At 42.4% G+C, this 19763-nt stretch overlaps 1 protein-coding gene across 4 annotated transcripts in view; it reads left to right on the top strand.

The window, feature by feature from the left end:
• Window positions 1–276: 276 nt before the first annotated feature.
• The window catches only part of celsr3 (cadherin EGF LAG seven-pass G-type receptor 3), a 209611-nt gene continuing 190124 nt past the window's right edge, over window positions 277–19763 (top strand). For all 4 annotated transcript variants that reach the window (XR_004414675.1, XM_033037098.1, XM_033037099.1 and 1 more), the window contains exon 1: window positions 277–4533. Coding sequence is in view for 3 of the 4 variants with exons in the window: in XM_033037098.1 (XP_032892989.1) it covers window positions 300–4533 (4234 nt within the window). In the remaining variant the exon portion in view is untranslated. The remainder of the gene's footprint in view (window positions 4534–19763) is intronic.

Raw genomic sequence — 19763 nt, 5'->3', positions numbered from 1 at the left:
GGCGGAAGTGGGGGCGCAGCAGCAACAGCAGCAGGGGCGGCGAGCGGACGCTGGCTGGCGCCGGCAGCGGGCGCCATGTTGGGGGCGAGAGGAGCGACGATGAGGAGATGCGCGGCGGCGGCGCGACGGCGAGGACAGGCTGAGCGAGGGAGGGTGGGCGGGCGCTGAGAGTGAGAGTGTGAGAGAGAGTGAGAGAGAGAGAGCGCGCAGGTGGATGTTGAGCGGCGGCGGCAGCAGCGGGCGGTTCGGGGCCGTGGGCCGGCGGAAGGACGAGCGACGAGGCTGAGGGACGGACGGTGATGGCGGCGGCGGCGGCGGCGGCGGTTCTGGGGCGCCTGTCTCTCCTCATCCTGCTGCCGCTCAGCCCTTTGTTCGCGCTGCCCGCCGCGGAGAGCGGGATGCTGAGGCCCCGGAGCGGCGGGGAGGGAGAGGGAGGACAGGCGGCGCTAAGGTGGCCGGGCGCCCCGTCCTGCCGGCCGGCCAAGCCGAGGAGAAGCCCCAGAGCCGGGGCCTGCTCGGCCTCCTGGATCCGCTGCCCCCAGGCTGAGAGGCGAGGCGGACGGTCAGCCGCACAAAGGAGCAGCGGAAAAGATTGGTTCCTTCACTTTGTCGCCGGAGCCTGTGGCAGCCGAGAGGCGAGGAGCCGCCGAGTTATCAATGTGTGGAAAGTGTCGCCTTGTTGCCGGGCTGTCCGCAGCATCTCATTGCCAGTCGAGGACACCCTCTGCTCGCTGACCTGGGAGAGGAAGGAGCGCTCACGCCCCCCGCAACCGGAGTTCATGGCAAACGTCCTGGCCCGTCAGCCCCTCTCCATCCAACTCTGCCAGGGCTGGGACAATAGCCCGGGGAGACTGTGTGGCGGCCGGTTTCCAAACCATCACAGCAACAAGAGCAAGTCGAACATCCGGTCGGGAGTGAGCGACGGGGTTACCTGGGACTGCGAAGAGGTGACTTGGAAGAGCCGATGTGTCGTGGGAGCCAGCGAGTGTCTGGAGAACGAGGAGAGAGAATTGGGGGAGAGTTTCAAACAAAGTCTAAATTTGCTTCTAAATAGCGCCAGACATGATCTCTGTCAATGCCACGTCTCAGTTATGGCTAAAATCCTGGACAGATGTTGCACAGAGCAGGAAAAGATTCAGCGCACCAACTACGTTTCAGCCCATCGCCCGCACCGACGCATGAATCAATGTGTGAACCTGTGTATGAGTCGGTTTGTTCAAAGCTGGACAAGATGGTCAAAATCGCATTTAATTAAAAGTAAAATTGGTTGTTTGAAGCCGTTCATTTGTCGCTTTCTACGTCCACAAAACCGCAATCTATGTTTTAAATCGTGCCTGTTACGCTTTCCAAACCTGTGCTCGCGGCCCGGAGTGTATTGCGAGCATCAAGATATTTCAGCACCAACAGCGCCGTGGACAGCTCCCGATACAGACGGAGAAACAGCTTCTGTTCAAAGTCGCTGCAATCCGGACAACAGAACAAAGAACTACTGGGGTTTGTCCAAGGCAAACGTTTCTTGTCCTCCCAGTTGTGTAGCATTTCTCAGTTTCCAGTTTTACAAACCTACCAAAGCTTCTATGAAAACTTGGCTCTCTGGGATTAGACCGAGGAGTAATTGTAAAAGTGATTCCCGTATTCTCCTCCAGTTAAACTTCACGAAAACTATGCAACACCATCTATTTAATCCCAGAATTGTCAAACGGGGGAAGAGAGCCGTGTTTTCTTTGCCGTTAACCAGAAGTAGTAGATCGGTCAATCGTCGCCCTCATTTCCCGCAATATAATTACCAGGTTCAGGTGGCGGAGAACCAGCCTCCGGGGACTCCTGTAATCTCCATTACTGCGGCGGACCCGGATTCTGGAGAGGCTGGAAGGCTTTTTTACTCTATGGCTTCGTTAATGGATAGCAGGTCAATGGATTATTTCACAATCGACGTCCAGAATGGACTGCTTTCTACCAGCAAAGTCCTGGACAGAGAGAGCATGAATCTGCACTATTTTCGAATCACTGCTGTCGATCACGGAATTCCTCGCCTTTCTGCCACTACCATGATCTCTATTACAGTGAGTGACACCAATGACCATGACCCAGTATTTGAACAAGCCGAATACAGGGAAACCATTCGGGAGAATGTAGAAGAAGGTTACCCGATCTTGCAGCTCCGAGCCACAGATATAGACTCTCCTTCCAATGCCAATATCAGGTATCGATTTATGAACCAGCAAACGTCACATGCCGTTTTCGACATTGATGCCAGATCTGGTTTAATCACTACCCGTGGATCTGTAGATAGAGAGACCATGGAGAAATATGCTTTGATTGTAGAGGCCAATGACCAAGGTAAAGACCCTGGTCCAAAGAGTGCCACAGTAAAAGTTTACATAACTGTCTTGGATGAAAATGACAACGTTCCACAGTTCAGTGAGAAGCGCTACATTGTCCAGGTGAGAGAAGACATCAGACCACATACAGAGATCTTGACTGTCACTGCCACAGACCTGGACAAGGACAATAATGCATTGGTCCATTATAACATAATTAGTGGGAATAGCAGGGGGCAGTTCTCCATAGATAGTATTACCGGTTCGATCGAGGTGGTGACACATTTAGATTTTGAAGTGGAGCGTGAATATGCCTTGCGTGTTCGTGCTCAGGATGCTGGGCGTCCTCCGCTATCCAACAACACAGGAATGATCAGTATTCAGTTGGTAGATGTTAATGACAATGCCCCTATCTTTGTGAGTACCCCGTTTCAAGTGTCCGTACTTGAAAATGCACCTCTTGGATACTCTGTAATTCACATCCAGGCAGTGGATGCTGATTACAGTGAAAATTCCCGCTTGGAGTACAGACTGATAGACACAGCCTCAGACACACCTTTTGTGATCAACAGTGGAACAGGCTGGATCACAGTGAGTGCACAACTGGACCGTGAGTCTGTTGAACATTATTTCTTCGGGGTAGAAGCTAGGGATCATGGATCTCCATCTCTGTCTGCTTCAGCAAGTGTTACTATTACAGTGATGGACGTCAATGATAACCGTCCAGAATTTACTCAGAAAGAATATTTTATCCGTTTGAATGAAGATGCTACAGTCGGTACCAGTGTACTAACAGTGACTGCAGTGGATCGAGATGTGAATGGAGTGGTCACATATCAGATCACAGGTGGAAATACAAGAAACCGCTTCAGTATTAGCACCCAAGCCGGCATGGGACTTGTAACGCTCGCCTTACCCTTGGATTACAAACAAGAGAGGCGCTATGTACTAGCAATCACAGCTTCTGATCGCACACTTCATGATACATGTCATGTACATGTTAACATCACAGATGCCAATACACACAGACCAGTGTTTCAGAGTGCACATTATTCAGTAAATGTCAATGAAGATCGCCCAGTGGGGAGTACTGTAGTGGTGATTAGTGCTACAGATGATGATGTTGGTGAGAATGCAAGGATTACTTACTACTTGGAGGATAACATTCCTCAGTTTCGAATTGATCCCGATTCAGGTGCTATAACATTGCAGACAGAACTTGATTATGAAGATCAGATGACATATACTTTAGCTATCACTGCCAAAGACAATGGAATTCCACAGAAATCTGATACTACCTATGTTGAAGTTATGGTGAAGGATGTCAATGATAATTCACCAGTGTTTATAAATCCTCAGTATCACGGATCAGTGTCCGAAGACGCCTCACCCTTTACCAGTGTCCTGCAGATATCAGCCACTGATCGTGACGCCCATGCTAACGGCAGGGTACAATATACCTTCCAGAATGGGGAAGACGGGGATGGGGACTTCACCATTGAACCAACATCTGGGATTATTCGATCTGTCCGAAGACTGGACCGTGAGACTGTTCCAATATATGATCTCACTGCCTATGCGGTGGATAGGGGCATTCCTGTGCGCAGGACACCAGTTCACATTCATGTCAATATTTTGGATGTCAATGATAATGCACCTGTGTTTCCTGCTGATGAATTTGAGGTGTTTGTAAAAGAAAACAGTATTGTAGGTTCAGTAGTGGGACAGATCACTGCAACTGACCCAGATGAGGGAACAAATGCACAAATTATGTACCAAATTGTGGAAGGCAACATTCCAGAGATCTTGCAGATGGATATCTTTTCTGGAGAACTCACAGCTCTAACTGACTTGGACTATGAAGTAAAATCCGAGTACGTAATTGTTGTGCAAGCAACATCTGCTCCCCTTGTCAGCCGAGCTACCGTCCACATTCTTCTGATTGATCAGAACGACAATAGCCCTGTTCTTAAGAACTTCCAGATAATTTTCAATAACTACATATCCAATAAGTCAAACACCTTTCCTGCAGGGGTCATTGGGAAGATCCCAGCCTATGATCCTGATGTTTCTGATAGACTCTTCTACACATTTGAACGAGGAAATGAGCTGAGCTTGATGATCTTGAACCAAACAAGTGGAGAACTGCGGCTGAGTCGGACGCTGGACAACAATCGGCCACTGGTGGCATCTATGTTAGTGACGGTCACGGGTAAGCTCAGGGTATTTATGTGGTGGATGTTTTCTTGTCACTGATAACAGTATGGTGTATTGGAAAAGAGGTGTAAAATAGGAAATTGACATTCCATTATGAGTGTTGGTAAAACTGAATTCATAAAATCCTGTAAATTTTGGTGAATGTTAGAACAAGCTTAAGTTACTGAACTATTATGAAAGCCCAAACAGTTCACGAGTGAAGGATTCTTCCTCTACCTGGTCTCGGCTGATGTGCTTCAAATTTAGAGTTCATCACATTCTCTCTGTACTCTCTGAAATGACTTAAACTGTTTATTGTACTGTGCTAAACTCAGTCCTTATCATTTTGCAACAAATAAGGTTGGATAATAAATCCACTTCTGCCTTTATGCATTTTCAGAAAAACTGCAATTTCTAACTTTATTCCACTAGTTTTTTCTGTATCTTATGCTTGTAATTTACACTGGAATTGTACCCAGGTACCAAAGTTATAGCTGACTGTAAGAAAATGTTAAGGAACCTCACCACTCTAAATAGCAATTATTTAAATATATTCTATAGGGCAATGGTGAATGAGGCTGAATGGAAAGATATCCAAGGAGTCAGATTGGGCCAAATGGCCCCATTCTCTGCCATAAGGATATCAGGATTCAGAATTGGCAGTGAACGTTTGTTTTGTCAGGGAATTGCAGTTCAAAACTAGTTACAAACAGCAAATGTTAAATTAGGGAAGTGTTAAACTTAATATGTAAACTGTGGTCTCTTACAGTGTTTTTGCTGATGACTGTAGTGGTGTGACATATGCATGGGAAACAAACAATTTGCTTAAAAGTCAGTGTACATTAATAGGTTTTCCACAGCAGCGCTTATTTTCCATATTCTGATCGAAGTTGTACTCAATTAGTAAAACAACCTGTGCTCTTCACCTGTCTCACCTCAAAGCTGTTATTTTCACTCATCTATGATGTATTGCAGATTGCTTTAAAATAAGCAGCCAAATACGGCTGCCGTTGTTGTTTGTGTGCCACCTATATTCAACTTCCACTTGCCAGAATGCTATACAAAATCAGTAAGCTAATTTCTCTCTCTGTGATTTCTCTCTGTGATTTCTCTGTGTGATTTCTCTCTGTGATTTCTCCCTGTGTGATTTCTCCCTGTGTGATTTATCCCTGTGTGATTTATCCCTGTGTGATTTATCCCTGTGTGATTTATCCCTGTGTGATTTATCCCTGTGTGATTTATCCCTGTGTGATTACTCCCTGTGTGATTACTCCCTGTGTGATTACTCCCTGTGTGATTAATCCCTGTGTGATTACTCCCTGTGTGATTACTCCCTGTGTGATTACTCCCTGTGTGATTACTCCCTGTGTGATTACTCCCTGTGTGATTACTCCCTGTGTGATTTCTCCCTGTGTGATTTATCTCTAATTTCTCTCTCTGTGATCTCTCTCATCTCTCTCTGATTTCTCTTTCTGATTTCTCTGTTATTTCTTTGATTTCTCTCTCATTTCTCTCTCTGATTTTTCTCTCTGATTTCTCTCTTTCTCTCTCCAATTATTCTCTGATATCTCTGATTTCTCTCTTTCTCTGATTTCTCTATGCTCTCTCTGTGATTTCACTCCCTCTGATTTATCTCTGAATTCTCTGATTCCCTCAGATTTATCTCTCTTTCTGATCTATCGGAATTCTCTCTGATCTCTCTTTCTCTTGCTGATTTCCCTCTGATTTCTCTATTTCTCTGATTCTCTCTGATCTCTGATTGCCTCTGTGTGATCTATCTTTCTTTCTCTTTGATTTCTCTCCCTCTCTCTCTGTGATTTCTCTTTTTCTCTTTTCTCTCAGGTTTCTCTCAGATTTCTCTCCGATTTCTCTCTATCATGATTTTCCCCTGATTTTCTCTGATTTATCTCTATTATTCCTCTGATTTCTCCCCTTCTGATTTCTCCCCTTCTGATTTCTCCCCCTCTGATTTATCTCTGATTTCTCTCCCTCTGATTTCGCTCCATTTGATTTCTCTCTCTGATTTCTCGCTCTCTAATCTCTCTCTCTGATTTCTCGCTCTGTTTTTTCTCCGATTCCTCTCATTCCTCTCATTCCTCTCTGATTCCTTTGATTCCTCTCTCTGATTTCTCTCATTCTCTCTGATTTATCTCTCTCTCTCTTTCTCTCTCTCTCTCTGATTTCCCCCTCTCTGTTCTCTCTCTCTGATTTTACTCTTTCTCTCTGATCTCTTTCTGATCTCTCTCTGATCTCTCTGATTCCCCCCTGATTTCTCTCCCTCTGATTTCGCTCCCTCGGATTTCTCACACTGATTTCTCTCTCTGATTTCTCGTTCTAATTTTTCTCCCTGATTTCTCTCTGATCTCTGTCTCTCTTTGATTTTTCCCTCTCTGATTTCTCTCTGATTTATCTCTCTCTGATTTCTCTCTTTCTCTCTGATTCCTCTCTGATTCATTTGATTCCTCTCTCTGATTCCTCTTTGATTCCTTTGATTCCTCTTTCTGATTTTGCTCTGATTTCTCTATCTGATCTTTCTTTGATCTCCCTCTTTCTGCCCTGATTTCTCCACCCGTGATTTCTCTCCCTCTGGTTTCTCTCTGATTTCTCTCACTGATTTTTCTTTCTGATTTCTCGCTCTAATTTCTCTCTCTGATCTCTGTCTCTCTTTGATTTTTCGCTCTCTCTGATTTATCTCTCTGATTTCTCTCTTTCTCTCTTTCCTCTGATTCCTCTCTGATTCAGTTGATTCCACTCTCTGATTCCTCTCTGTTTCCTCTGATTTCTTTCTCCCTGATTTCTCTCTCTGATTTCTCGCTCTGATTTCTCTCTTTCTCTCTCTGATTTCTCTCTCTGATTTCCCTCTCTGTCTGATTTTTTTTCTCCGTAATCTCTGATCTCTGATTTATTTGATTTCTCTGATTTTGTTATTCCCTCTGATTTCTCTTTTTCTCTCTCTGATTTTGCTCTCTGATTTCTCTCTCTCTTTCTCTGATTTCGCTCTCTTCTCTCTCTCTCTCTGATTTCTCTCTCTCTCTCTCTCTCTCTCTGATTTCTCTCTCTGATTTCTCTCTCTGATTCTCTCTCTGATTTCTCTCTCTCTGATTTATCCCTCTCTCTGTGATTACTTCAGTGAGTTGTTTGATTTATTTCAAGAGTTTTCAAGTGTTTATTTGTCATGTGGATCGGAACAATGAAAGTCACTTGTTGTATCTTTGCAGGCACATTACAGGCACCATGATAGCGTGGTTTATTTAGATAGCTGATAATTTATTGTACATTTATTTCTTGTTGCCTTAAAGAGAACTTTGAAAAAACAAACTTTGAAATTGATTTTGAATTCTGATATCCTTATGGCACACTAATACAATAACAAGAAGAAGTAAACGTGCAATAAATTACCTCACTCTAGTGCCAACATCAGAAGTATGTGGAGCCACCATAGTACTATGAAGTCACTAGCGGTTCATTTTTATTGTTGTGCAAGGTGGTTCAAGAATCTGATAGTTAATGGGTGGAAGCAATTCTTGACCTGGAGGTAACGGTACTCAGGCGTTTGTACCATCTTCCCAATGGTAGTAATGAGAAGAAAGCTTGACCAGGGTGGTGTTGGTCTTTGATGATTTTAGCCATCTTTGTGAGGCAGCACATCCTATAGATTCCTTTTATGGTAGGGAGGTCCATACCTGTAAGGGAATTACATTGTTCATCACATACTGCAACGTTCGGCATTCTTGAGCATTCGAATTATCGATAAATCCAATAAATATTCTCTCCATTGTACACCTGTAGAATTTCGATAGAGTATTCGGCGACATGCTGAATCTCCTCAAACTTCTGAGGAATAGAGGGACAAGTAAAATGCATGTACAACTAGAGGAGATTAGTTGAACTGCAGCATGTTTGGTGAAGCGCCTGTTCCTGTTTAAAGGTGAAGAATTGAGGAAAGATATGCAATTTCTAAGCTTTTGGTACATTGGTGGTAGAAGTGAGTGTGAGAACTTGGTTTCAAAGTAATAAAGTACTAGTCAGAATAAGTATGGTGCATATAGAACTTCAGTCTGTATCACAAAATTGCTGGAGGAACTCAGCGGGTGCAGCAGCATCTATGGAAAGCTGCACCCGCTGCACCCGCTGCACCCGCTGAGTTCCTCCAGCAATTTTGTGTACCTTCGATATTCCAGCATCTGCAGTTCCCTTTTGAACACCTTCAGTCTGTATCAGTTGCAGTGAGATAATAGTAATAGAAATATGTCATAGAGTGCGGAAACAGGCCTTTTTACTTGATAGGTATTTGGATAGGAAAGTAGTAGAGGGACATAATTCTTGAAACGGAAGGGTATTGGATCTGAAACATTAATTAATTTGCCAGAGATCTGCTGAATGTTGCCAACATTTCTGATTTAATTTCAGTTATCCAGTGTCTGCAGTAGTTTTGATTTTTATAATTCTTCAACTTTGAATCACATAATCCTGAGTTGGGAATGTAGCTATGTCAGTTTGCTATTCGGTTAGTGAACTGCTCCGATTGATACTCAGTTCCAAACTGATCAGCTCTTTAACATGCAGACCTAATTACCTGTGCAGTAGAACTCAGCAAAGTATACATACAGAAGTTAATCATTCTGAACAATTGCTCTTTATACTCTCATAACATTATTGGTAAATGTTTCCTGTCCTGAGACATTTATTAATTTTATAGGCATGAATGATTAAATATTTATAGAAAGGAGACACTTGTATTGTGTGTTGTAAGTGCCCCCTATGAACTGGAGCATCCAAACAGTTGTTTGAAATGGCAGAGAGAACATATTGCTCAAACCAAGTAATGCTGCAATGTATCAGATACATATTATTCAGCCATAAAAATAGGTGTAAACTATATCAAAGAACTAGACTTGTACTTAATGCCATCTCAAAAATGTTCAAGCCAGCATTGTTTGATTAGGCAACCATCTTGCATGTGATCTTATTGGCACCTGACAGCCAAAACCTCAAAGATTTGGAAATAGAAAAAAAACAATATTTGGCAACTTGAATAACTGTTAGACATATTTTAGTTTAGATTCCATTAAATATTTTTTCCGAACAAAAATGTTGAGTATAAATGCAATTGACAACATCACTGACAGTTAATTTTCTTATCTTGGTGTAGATATAATTTATCCTTGGTTTCATAGATACTCATTTTGGTTAAATCTGAAACTATTAACGAGCCAATTCTATACATACATCAGTACATTAATAACACATTGATGGCTGTGTAACCTTGCTCCTTTTAGGTTAACTTAATACAAGTAGAATGCGTTGTCATATTTTGAATTGGCGCCTGTTTAATTACAATGACTAAACTCATTTGAATTTTATACAGGATTTATTTACATTTGTAGAGACCCAAGAGTCCAGCTGCTTGCTCGCTGACCTGATTTGCTCCCAAAATAGATTCCAAGTACTGTCAATGGTTCTGTATGCTGTACGAGTGTATAGTCCTGCCTTGCCATTTAGGGATTGGCCTACATTTGTCCCACTATGCAACTGAACACTGGTTTACTGATGTAGGGCTATTATTCTCTACTATGCTAACAGTAAATGATATCAGCAATTCCTGTTAATTAAATTATAACTTTTTAATACAATTTCTATTACAACGAAGGGAAGGTTTGAATCAAAGCAAATTATTGTTAGTTTTATAACAATTAACTTTCTAAATGACCACTTATTCCTTTATTTTCCTGCCCAGTATCCAGTTTGGAATTTCAGCCAGATCTCTTCCAATTCTGCACTTATCTTGTATAACCTTGTGGATTATTATATTAAATTGTCATTAAATGTCATTTAAATACATTCCAACCATTGCTTTCCCTACATCCATTCAGCTCAACTCACTCTAACTCTAGATTTGTGAAATATGATTTCAATACATCTCTGTAACCTTGTTCAATCCCATTTCCTATCCTTCTTTCTGCACGGCAATTGAACATTTAACCGTGGGTAGAAAAAACTGTCTGGAATTCTTTTTCCTCTGAATCATTGTAAAAGTTCACTTCGATCCATTTCTTGGCCTGAGTTGTGGTCACTCCTGGTTCAACATCTGTTTCCTGTTCATCGTCTGATAAGTGTATGAGGTTTATTTGCTCTCAAAGATATTATGCAAAATGCATTATTGTTAGAAAATGGACAAAATTGAGAACAAAAATATATTAAAAAGAAATAAAACTATTATCGAGTTCAAATGAACATTTCAAAAATCTGCAAGGACTCATCTTGCAGTTATTTTTCAAGCCCCAAAGGATTTGGCTTTGTGGCTATTAAAATAAATGTTCTGTCTATAGATACCCTTGCATCCAAGTTGTTTACTTTAAATTATGTTTATCAATTTTTCTCTACTTTGTATTGCAAATCAAATTATTAAATAATTGATATCCGTGGCAGAAAATTAACAGGTGTTAGCTGTTCAGGAAAAAAGAAAATGTGGGGATTTTTAAATCTCATTGCTCTAGTAAATATTGTTGGTTGCAGGAAAACTGTACATTTTCCACTTGATGAGTGCAGGGTGGTGAGTGGTTCCATAAACCAATCACTTAGTCTTTACTGTAAATGTCAATAAAACTAGTCTATTACGAAGGCAGATAGCAGGTTAGTACAGTTTGAGAGACTGGAAAGACCTGGTGATTGAACCTCAATGTCAAAGTGTGAATATTGATGGAGAATAGATCTGCTCCAAGACATTTTGCTGTATGACTCCACCGAGCCTACTTGGCTATCAGAATATTGACTGTATTTTTCCACTGCGAGTTAAGATTATAGGAGATGTATCTTTAGGCAGGTATTGTACTTGTTGCTTGCATTGTAACAGTCGCCTTTAAAGGCTGAATGAAATGAATTTGATTTTCAATTCCACATGAAGAGGACTGAAATTTGCAATTTGCACCACCAAATAACATTTGGGTGCCCAAAGCACAGATTTAGCTTCTCGATGGTAATAAATAAAATACAGTAACTTGTTGTCTACCTTGGTTAGGTTAGACAATTTGTAAAAGCGCATCCTTGCTGGAAGTCATAATCTGATTGACATGGATCCTCCATGTTTGCACCATACTTCATCTCTTTGCATTATTGTTAGCACTCTTACGCATTCGCATTTTTACTCAAAACCAGTAGGAATAGTCTAGTAAAACAAAGGAATTCTTTTTTGATGCATCAATCCAAAAAAAGTAAATGAAAATGGAAAGGCAGTGCATTTCTGACAGTGACAAGTTGTTATGTGTCACAACAATATTTCTAACAACGTCAGGATTGACAAATTTAAGCATCCATTTTTGTTAAGAATAGATCTGAAGAAAATATATTTTTCTGTGTTTCCAGCAGCCACTTCGAAACTCATTTTGAATTTTCTCAGTCAGGTTAAGTCAATTTCTACTACAGGTGCACAACCTTTTATCTGAAAGCCTTGGGACCAGACACTTCTCGTATTTCGGAATGTTTCGGATTTCCGAATGGAAGATTTTTAGCGTAGATTAGGTAGGTAGCACGGGCGGCTTGAAAAGTCTGGAGCGGCTGCCTCCTCCCCGGAGACCGGGGAATCATTGTAAATCATTGCTTAAATGTTAGTCAGATAGTTTGGAGGGATTTTATGTGGTGGGGGGGGGGGTGAAGGGGGAAACTTTAATTCTTAGTCCCCTACCTGGTCGGAGAGGCGGGGAGCGGGCAATGCCTTACCGGGTCGCCGTGCAGTAAGCTCCGGAGCGCTGTGGCCGCCGACTCCCAACATCGCGGAGCTGGGGGCTGCGGGCGTCCGGTCGCGGGCGGCGCCGGTTGGAGCTCCGACCCCGGCAACTCTACCCCTGGCTGCGCGGCGCTCCAAATCCAGCGGACGCCGCAGCCCCAGCTCTGCGATTTTGGGAGTCGGCGGCGTCGCAGCTCTGGGATACGGGCAATGCCTTACCGGGTCACCGTGCGGTAAGCTCCGGAGCGCTGTGGCCGCCGACACACAACATCGCGGAGCTGGGGCTGCGGGCGTCCGGCCGCGGGCCGAGCTGGATTTGGAGTGCCGTGCAGCCAGGGGTAGAGTTGCAGGGTCGGAGCTACAACCGGCGCCGCCCGCGGCCGGACGCCCACAGCCCCAGCTCCGCGATGTTGGGAGTCGGCCTGGGGTCGCCAGAGAGGAGTGCTCCGATCGCTGGCCTAGTGACTTTGACATCATGGGGCTGTGGTCTGCGGAGTTTCTAGCCGCGGACGTGGAGAGGGCTTACCATCCAGAGTCTGGGATCCCTTACCAGGGATCACCGGAGAAGAACTCCGACCGCCGGCCTGCGGCCTATAACATCCTGAAGCCACGGTCTCCGGTATGGAAGCGCCAATTCGGGCGCTCCAAGCCGCGGAGTATGTTTGACCATCCCGACTTCGGGATTTTGATCATCCCGACTAGGGGGCCTGTACATCTGGCCGTCCGTAGCGGCGACTATGGAGGGTTTATGGCATTGACCACGGATGAACAAAGGAGGAGGACTGACTGAACTTTGTTGCCTTCTACTACAGTGAAGAATGTTTGTGTTAAATTCTATTGTGTATTGTGTGTTCTTTTTTTAAGTGTATCGCTGCTGGCAAATTCATTTCACAATTCCTTCTTCATGGCTCGAATTTAAGTGTCATAGCGAAGGGTCTGAATACATATGTAAATGTAATATTTCAGTTATTTCTTTAAAATTACTTTGCAAAAATTTCTAAACCGCTGTTTTCGCTTCTTCATTCTGGGGTATTGTGTGTAGATTGATGATAAAAGAAAGTTCTAATCCATTTTAAAATAAGGCTGTAACATAACAAAATGTGGAAAAAGTGAAGGGGTCTGAATACTTTCTGAATGCACTGTAAACAGCACACTTGGATTGTATGTGGGTGTTGAGGCAGAAGCAACAATATGAAAAGGAATTAGGCGAGTTAGAAAAATTGCATAATGAAAAAGAATATAAACTATGAAGTGGGTTTATCATGAATTATTTTTATTGTATAAATGGGCATATCACAAATATGTTGGACTGAATTACCGCTGAACAAGTTGGATGAGAATGAACTGGTTCTTTGCTAAATTGCTTTGCCTATAAGATAGACAATTATGGGTAGAAGTAGTAAAGTATAACTATTTGCAGGCAGTAAGAACTGCATTGAAAAATACATTTTCTTGAACTGTCGTTATTTTACGTAAGCCAGTTCTTTTTCTTAATTTGTGCCAGTGACTGGTAACATATTTCAACAAGTGCAAAGCCTACAACATGCAGTTGATTAAAAGAAATATGAACTTTTGCAATAGCAGTCTGCCTTTTTTAAATGACACCACTGCAGTAATTTAGGTCATTGTAAATTGTGGCTGCTGTGGGCAATCTAAATGTTTGATTACCCAGTGATTTTTGTGGCACATTTTTAAGATTTTCCTATGCTTCGTTCCTTTCTGTCGCAGTTGTAAAATAGCACGCCGCTTGAAATACTTAAATTAAAAATAAAAATAAGATCACGATGCAGCCAGAAATCTAACTAAATAGCATCTCTAGCAGTGTGTCTTCAACATAAGTATAGGTTTGTGCCAGTAAGAGGAACTGCACCCTCTAATTAAATTCACTGTGCCTTAAAATATTTGACACTTGGTGGTGGTTGAACAATTTGTCAAAATGCATGTAGCAGTTCTTTTTAAAGAAAATAGTCATTCTAATCTCCTCATAATGTTTCCAGGGCCATAATTGTTCGGTTGTCTCCTCCAACTAGGGGAGAAAAGAGAATTTGCCATCAAATTCTCAATGTTATTTTTCTTTTACTAAAGCTTAAATTTGATTATAATTTACCGTATTTCCCGGCAATGAAGACGCCATTTTTTTGCCCAAAAATAAGGGGGGAAAATTTACCTGCATCTTGGAGGCCGAAGGTTAGTTTGTTAGCCAAGAAAGATAGACTTGGCCATCCCTCAGTACAGCAACATCAAGAACGATGTTGCTGTACTGAGGGATAGCCAAGTCTATCCGTCATTGCTTGCAGCTGGTGGGAAGCGACTGTAAAAGAACAGCGCTGCTGGGGGAGAGGGGGGGGGGGAGTGTACCTTTCACAGCGTGTGGGGAGTCTGGCCCAGGTCCGCACAGGCAGGAGCGTTGAGAAGGAGGGGGTCGGGGATCATGCCAGCAACTCACTCACTCACCGCTGCTGCGGCGCTCCGGGCGCGGAGCCACCGCATTGTAGCTGGGGAGGGAAGTAGCTCGGGTGGCTGCGAGCGGCCGCCGGGACCGGACAGCAGAACCGGCCACCACCTCAGTGCCTTCTGGCGGCTCGCTCACCTCTGGCAGTGCTCTCCGTCTGAACATTTCTCTCCTGCCGGGCACCGGCCTCGCTCATGTCAGCCACTTCCCGCAAAACCTTAAATTCCGACTGCTGCCGGGAGCAGGACTTGGCTTCACTTGCTGCGCTGGCATTCATTGCCGGTCCGTGTCTTTCAGGAGCAAAGATCATAGAGCAGAGTGGGTCAGCGGGTGATGGATAACAGAACAGTGGGCGGTGGAGCTTACTCCTGTGTCAGCACGATCAATTGAGGTTACTCGCGCTGACACAGGAGTAAGTTCCACCGCCCACTTTCCTATTATCCATCGCCCGCTGACCCGCTCCACTCTATGATCTTTGCTCTTGAAAGACACAGACCGGGCAGTGATTGCCATGCAGTGTCACCCAGCGCAGCAAGTGAGGCCATGTCCTGCTCCCAGCGGCAGTTGGAATTTAAGGATTTGCGGGAAGCGGTTGACATGAGGGAGGCCGGCGAGCGGCAGGAGAGAGGTATTCAGACGGAGAGCACTGCCAGAGGTTAAAGGGCTGGCAGAAGGCACTGAGGTGGCAGCCGGTTTCGCTGTCCAGTCCCGAAGGCAGCTCTGAGCCACCCGAGCTACTTGCCTCCCCGGCCACAATGTGGTGGCTCCGCGCCCGGAACGCGGCGGCAGCGGTGAGTCAGTGAGTTGCTGGCATGATCCCCGACCCCCTCCTTCTCAACGCTCCTGCCCGTGCTGACCCGGGCCAGACTCCCCACACGCTCTGAAAGGAACTCTCCCCCCAATTGGTCCCTTGAACTAGTATTGTCATTGAATAAGATCACAACTTATTCAACTTGTCGCAGTGTGCTCCCGTTTTTCCCACCATCTCTTCACCTGGCATCACCCTCCACCCCCCACCCATTCAGTCATTCGGAATGGAAGAGATCTGGAAGCCTTGGGCAAATTGAATTGTTACTTTCTTTCTTTTTTTTATTTTTTACTTTTTTGAGCCTGAGAAATTCTATGTCCCACCAGCCTTTTTTTCAAAATTTAACAACTCAAAATGGGGGTGCGTTTTCGATGCAGGTGCGTCTTCATTGCTGGGAAATACGGTAGTTGTTGTAGAAATTTCACAGTGACCATTAGAAGTCTGTGTGAACTTCCAACTTGTAATTTTGTTTTGAATATGTTTGTTATGGTTTGTTATGCTATGAATCGATGAGAATCAGGGGAGGTGACTGAAGTCGTTAATAAGCTTTAAAAAATATATATATATTTACTATGAAATGGCCTTTAACAGTAATCTTCTGGAGTTTAAAACACACAATTCGCATTTCTAAATGCATGTCTATATTGCAGCATAGTAACTAACTGGACCATTGTGGAGTCTTTTCGATTCTGTGGATGTTGTATGAGAATAATCATTTGATTCTCGAATGTGGTTTTCAAGTTTATTCTTTGTATGTGGAGGGAATTTTGAAGTAGACAAAAATAATCTCTCATATGCCACTCTATTTTGATTTGTCACGGGGAAGATATTGGTTGACAAAATCTGAATCCATATTTGAGTGGAAGAGAAACAATCGAGTTATAATTTAATGTTTAAGAAGGAACTGCAGATGCTGGAAAATCGAAGATAGACAAAAATGCTGAAGAAACTCAGCGGGTGAGGGAGCATCTATGGAGCGAAGGAAATAGGCAAAGTTTCGGGCTGAACCCCTTCTTCAGTCTGAAGAAGGGTTTCGGCCCGAAACGTTGCCTATTTCCTTCGCTCCATAGATGCTGCCTCACCCGCTGAGTTATCATTTAAGGTGTTTTTTAAATTCATTATTCTCCATAATAATTAGCTTTGTGATCTCATCTGTGCTCTAATGGGAAATGGAAGCAAAGCATTCTCGAAAGAGGGGGAAAACTGATCAGTAGCCCCAGGTAATTGCATTGTCCGGTTTTAGGCAAGCTTCATCAGGGACCTGAGAGGGAAGCTCCAGATCATTCTCCCTTATGTGCGATAAGACTTGTGCAGGGCACTAAGGAAGGAATAATAATGTATCTTGGCTTTTTTTTAAACTCTATTGAAGCCAGTGGATGTCCCTATTAAAATAAAAAACAGTGACATCAAATGTTGCTTATTTTAAGTAGCAGGACTGAAGTTAATTTTGAACCTTTTTGGCGCCTGCTTGACTAAGTATCTTTAGTCTTTGCATTGTAAATATTTGAATTACCTTGATTTTCAGAAAACTCTTTCCAAATATCTAAATATAGGATCCATTATATCTTTGAATCTCCAGATTTAAACACCAGAGCAATTGATCCCAAAATCATTTATAAGAACTTAATATGTATGATGCTGTGAATATATGCAAACAACCATATTTGTTCAGAGAGATTTGGTTTGGTTTGAGTTCCATTCATTCAAATAAAAATCAATATAGTTTTGACCTGATACCCATTCAGATTGTTTCTTTTCTGTATTTATTGGAAGGAATCAATACCTTCCTGCATTCTGATTTAGATTAATTAAATCTTGAATACAATGCAATCAAATGGTGACATGTTAATTCCACGGGGACATAAGAAATCTAAATATTTGCATTCAGCATGTTGGGTAACATCTGTTGACTGATTAAAGATTATTGATCTGAAACATTAATCCTGTTTCCCCACCCTCTCTCTAGATGCTGCCTACCCAAATACATTTTTAGCATTTTCTGTTTTTATTTAAAATCTTCATCTTCCTTCCATTTTCCATCTTGTGAAATTGTTCATTGTGAAAATTATCTTAAGTAAGCTTAGCACTTTTAGTTTGCATCACCCACTGTCATCGCAGTCTGACAGTAATAAAATCTTTATTATTATCTTACAGTAATAATTATCTTACAGATCATAGCTAGTTTGGTCAATAGTGATACCTAGCTGTTAGTGAAATACACTGTGCCTTGCAGTCATTGTATTCGACTATATTGAACACTATTTTGAAGAAGCACTGAAGGAGGTTCTCTTTCTGATGTTTGATTTGGTGCCATTGGACTTCATGGAGTCCAGAGTTTTAGTTGAGGTTTTCCAAATCCTTTCTCTCCCAATTAGAATCCCGTGGCTTAACTACGTGTATAGAAGTTGGGCTAGATGGGAAATTACTCCCAACAAAATATTGGAATTTGGGACAAACCAGATTGTGGCCTGCAAACCCAGCTGTTTCAGTAGAGATGTCTGGTCTCTATTTATGTGAAAAGTGCCACATTTTCACATTGATAGTTGGGTTGAGCATGGAGCAAACCTCAAGCACTCTGGTTCACGTTAACTTCAGAACAACCGTGGCCAGGCCCTTCTTTTACATCTAAGCTGATTGTGCTCCTGATGATCACTTTGCTACTTTGAGGGCTATCTTGAGGTGGAGCTGAATACAAGGATATTCATGCAAAAGTATTAGATCGAAACTTAAGGATATTTTTTTATTATCTGGATCAGTAAGCAGTAAAATATTTCCAGCAGTTTATTTTGGTGTTCAATGTTCAAAAATATATGAGCATCAAATCAAATTGCTAGTTTGTGTACAGACATGACTAATTGATAAGCAAGCTAAAGGTATCTAAAGGTAAATATGAGAATGTTTGATAGAATCTACTACATTTCCAAATGGTGTGGTGCTTTCTCTGTAGATAATTTTATTCACATAATTATCTAATTGGAAAATTATCACTGAAATGCAAAAATCATTTCCTCACCTTAATACTTACAGAACCATTCTGACAACAGTGTGCTTCTGCAACCATGTGTAATTTGCAGAGCTAAAGGCTACACAGCCGCATTTGTTTTTAAATTGATGCTTTTATTAAAAAGTCAATCTTGCTTAAAGGCGATGCAATCAAATAAGGCATTGTCTCTGTGCAGCCTTTACAGCAGGAACTGTAATAATTCATGATCAATGTTCACCAGTTTGTGAGTGACACAAAGTCAAATATAAGTTCCTCTACCTTCCCCATTTAGCGAACTGTCTATGATATAATCAGCTAAATTGTCACTGGAATGTCCGGATATCCATCCCATACCTCTCCAAGTTAAACACTCAAAAGCATCAAACACCATGTAGGCAGTAGGGAGTCCAGTAAGTATTGTGCCTGGAAATAACTTGCAGACATATCGAGATTAAATGCTCCAAGGAGAGACAAGCAGACAGAATCTTGGTGTAAATGTAATATGACCAGGAATTCCCTTTAGTGTTTTTGTTTCATTATTGTCACCTCATTGGAAAAACCTGTTTATACATTGAACAGTTTCCTTTACACTTCTGGTAAAGATAGACCAATAAAGCAAGAGCAATTTCATGAAATGCAAAGTATCATATCTCTGTGGTATTGTGATTGTTTCTTGTCTCCCTCTCATTCTTGGTCAATATAATCTAATGGCGGCCATCACTTCTGGAACTATTTATCACCCCAACTACTATATAAGAGCCATTTCCCTAGGATGTCACCGGGATTGAGATGTGTTTCTCCTTTCCTCCAATGCAGCTACACAACATTAACACAAATGCAATGAACACAGTTCCTTTATTAAAATGCCTCCCAAATATTGTACCAATCAATATAATGGCAATGTATGTTACTTATAAAGTAGTGCTCTCTGTTTATTACATCCCGATTTTAAATATTGGAAACTACTCCTCATTTGTTCTAAATTCGTTTATCTTGCGATTATTGTTCAATATCAAGTATGAGTTAATCATGACGCCCTTCAGCCGAAAGTCAAGATGAGCTTTAATTTATAGAACTTGAATACTGTCCATCCCAGGGCATTGATTCCAATCCTCTCCCTGACTATTCAATCAAATTAAATAGCAATGTTGAAAAGTACCCCAGCTGCTGAAATTCATAGCTAACATATGGTAATTAACGTCACAGCTGTATGAAGCCTTGAACAGTTACGCCCACTGTTGTAAATAAAGTCACTAATAAAGTTAATATACACAAGGCAT

Source organism: Amblyraja radiata, chromosome 18, assembly GCF_010909765.2.
Source record: "Amblyraja radiata isolate CabotCenter1 chromosome 18, sAmbRad1.1.pri, whole genome shotgun sequence".
In the NCBI taxonomy this organism is placed as follows: Eukaryota; Metazoa; Chordata; class Chondrichthyes; order Rajiformes; family Rajidae; genus Amblyraja; species Amblyraja radiata.
Note: the sequence above shows the minus strand (reverse complement) of the source record. Positions and strands in the feature narration are given on the sequence as shown.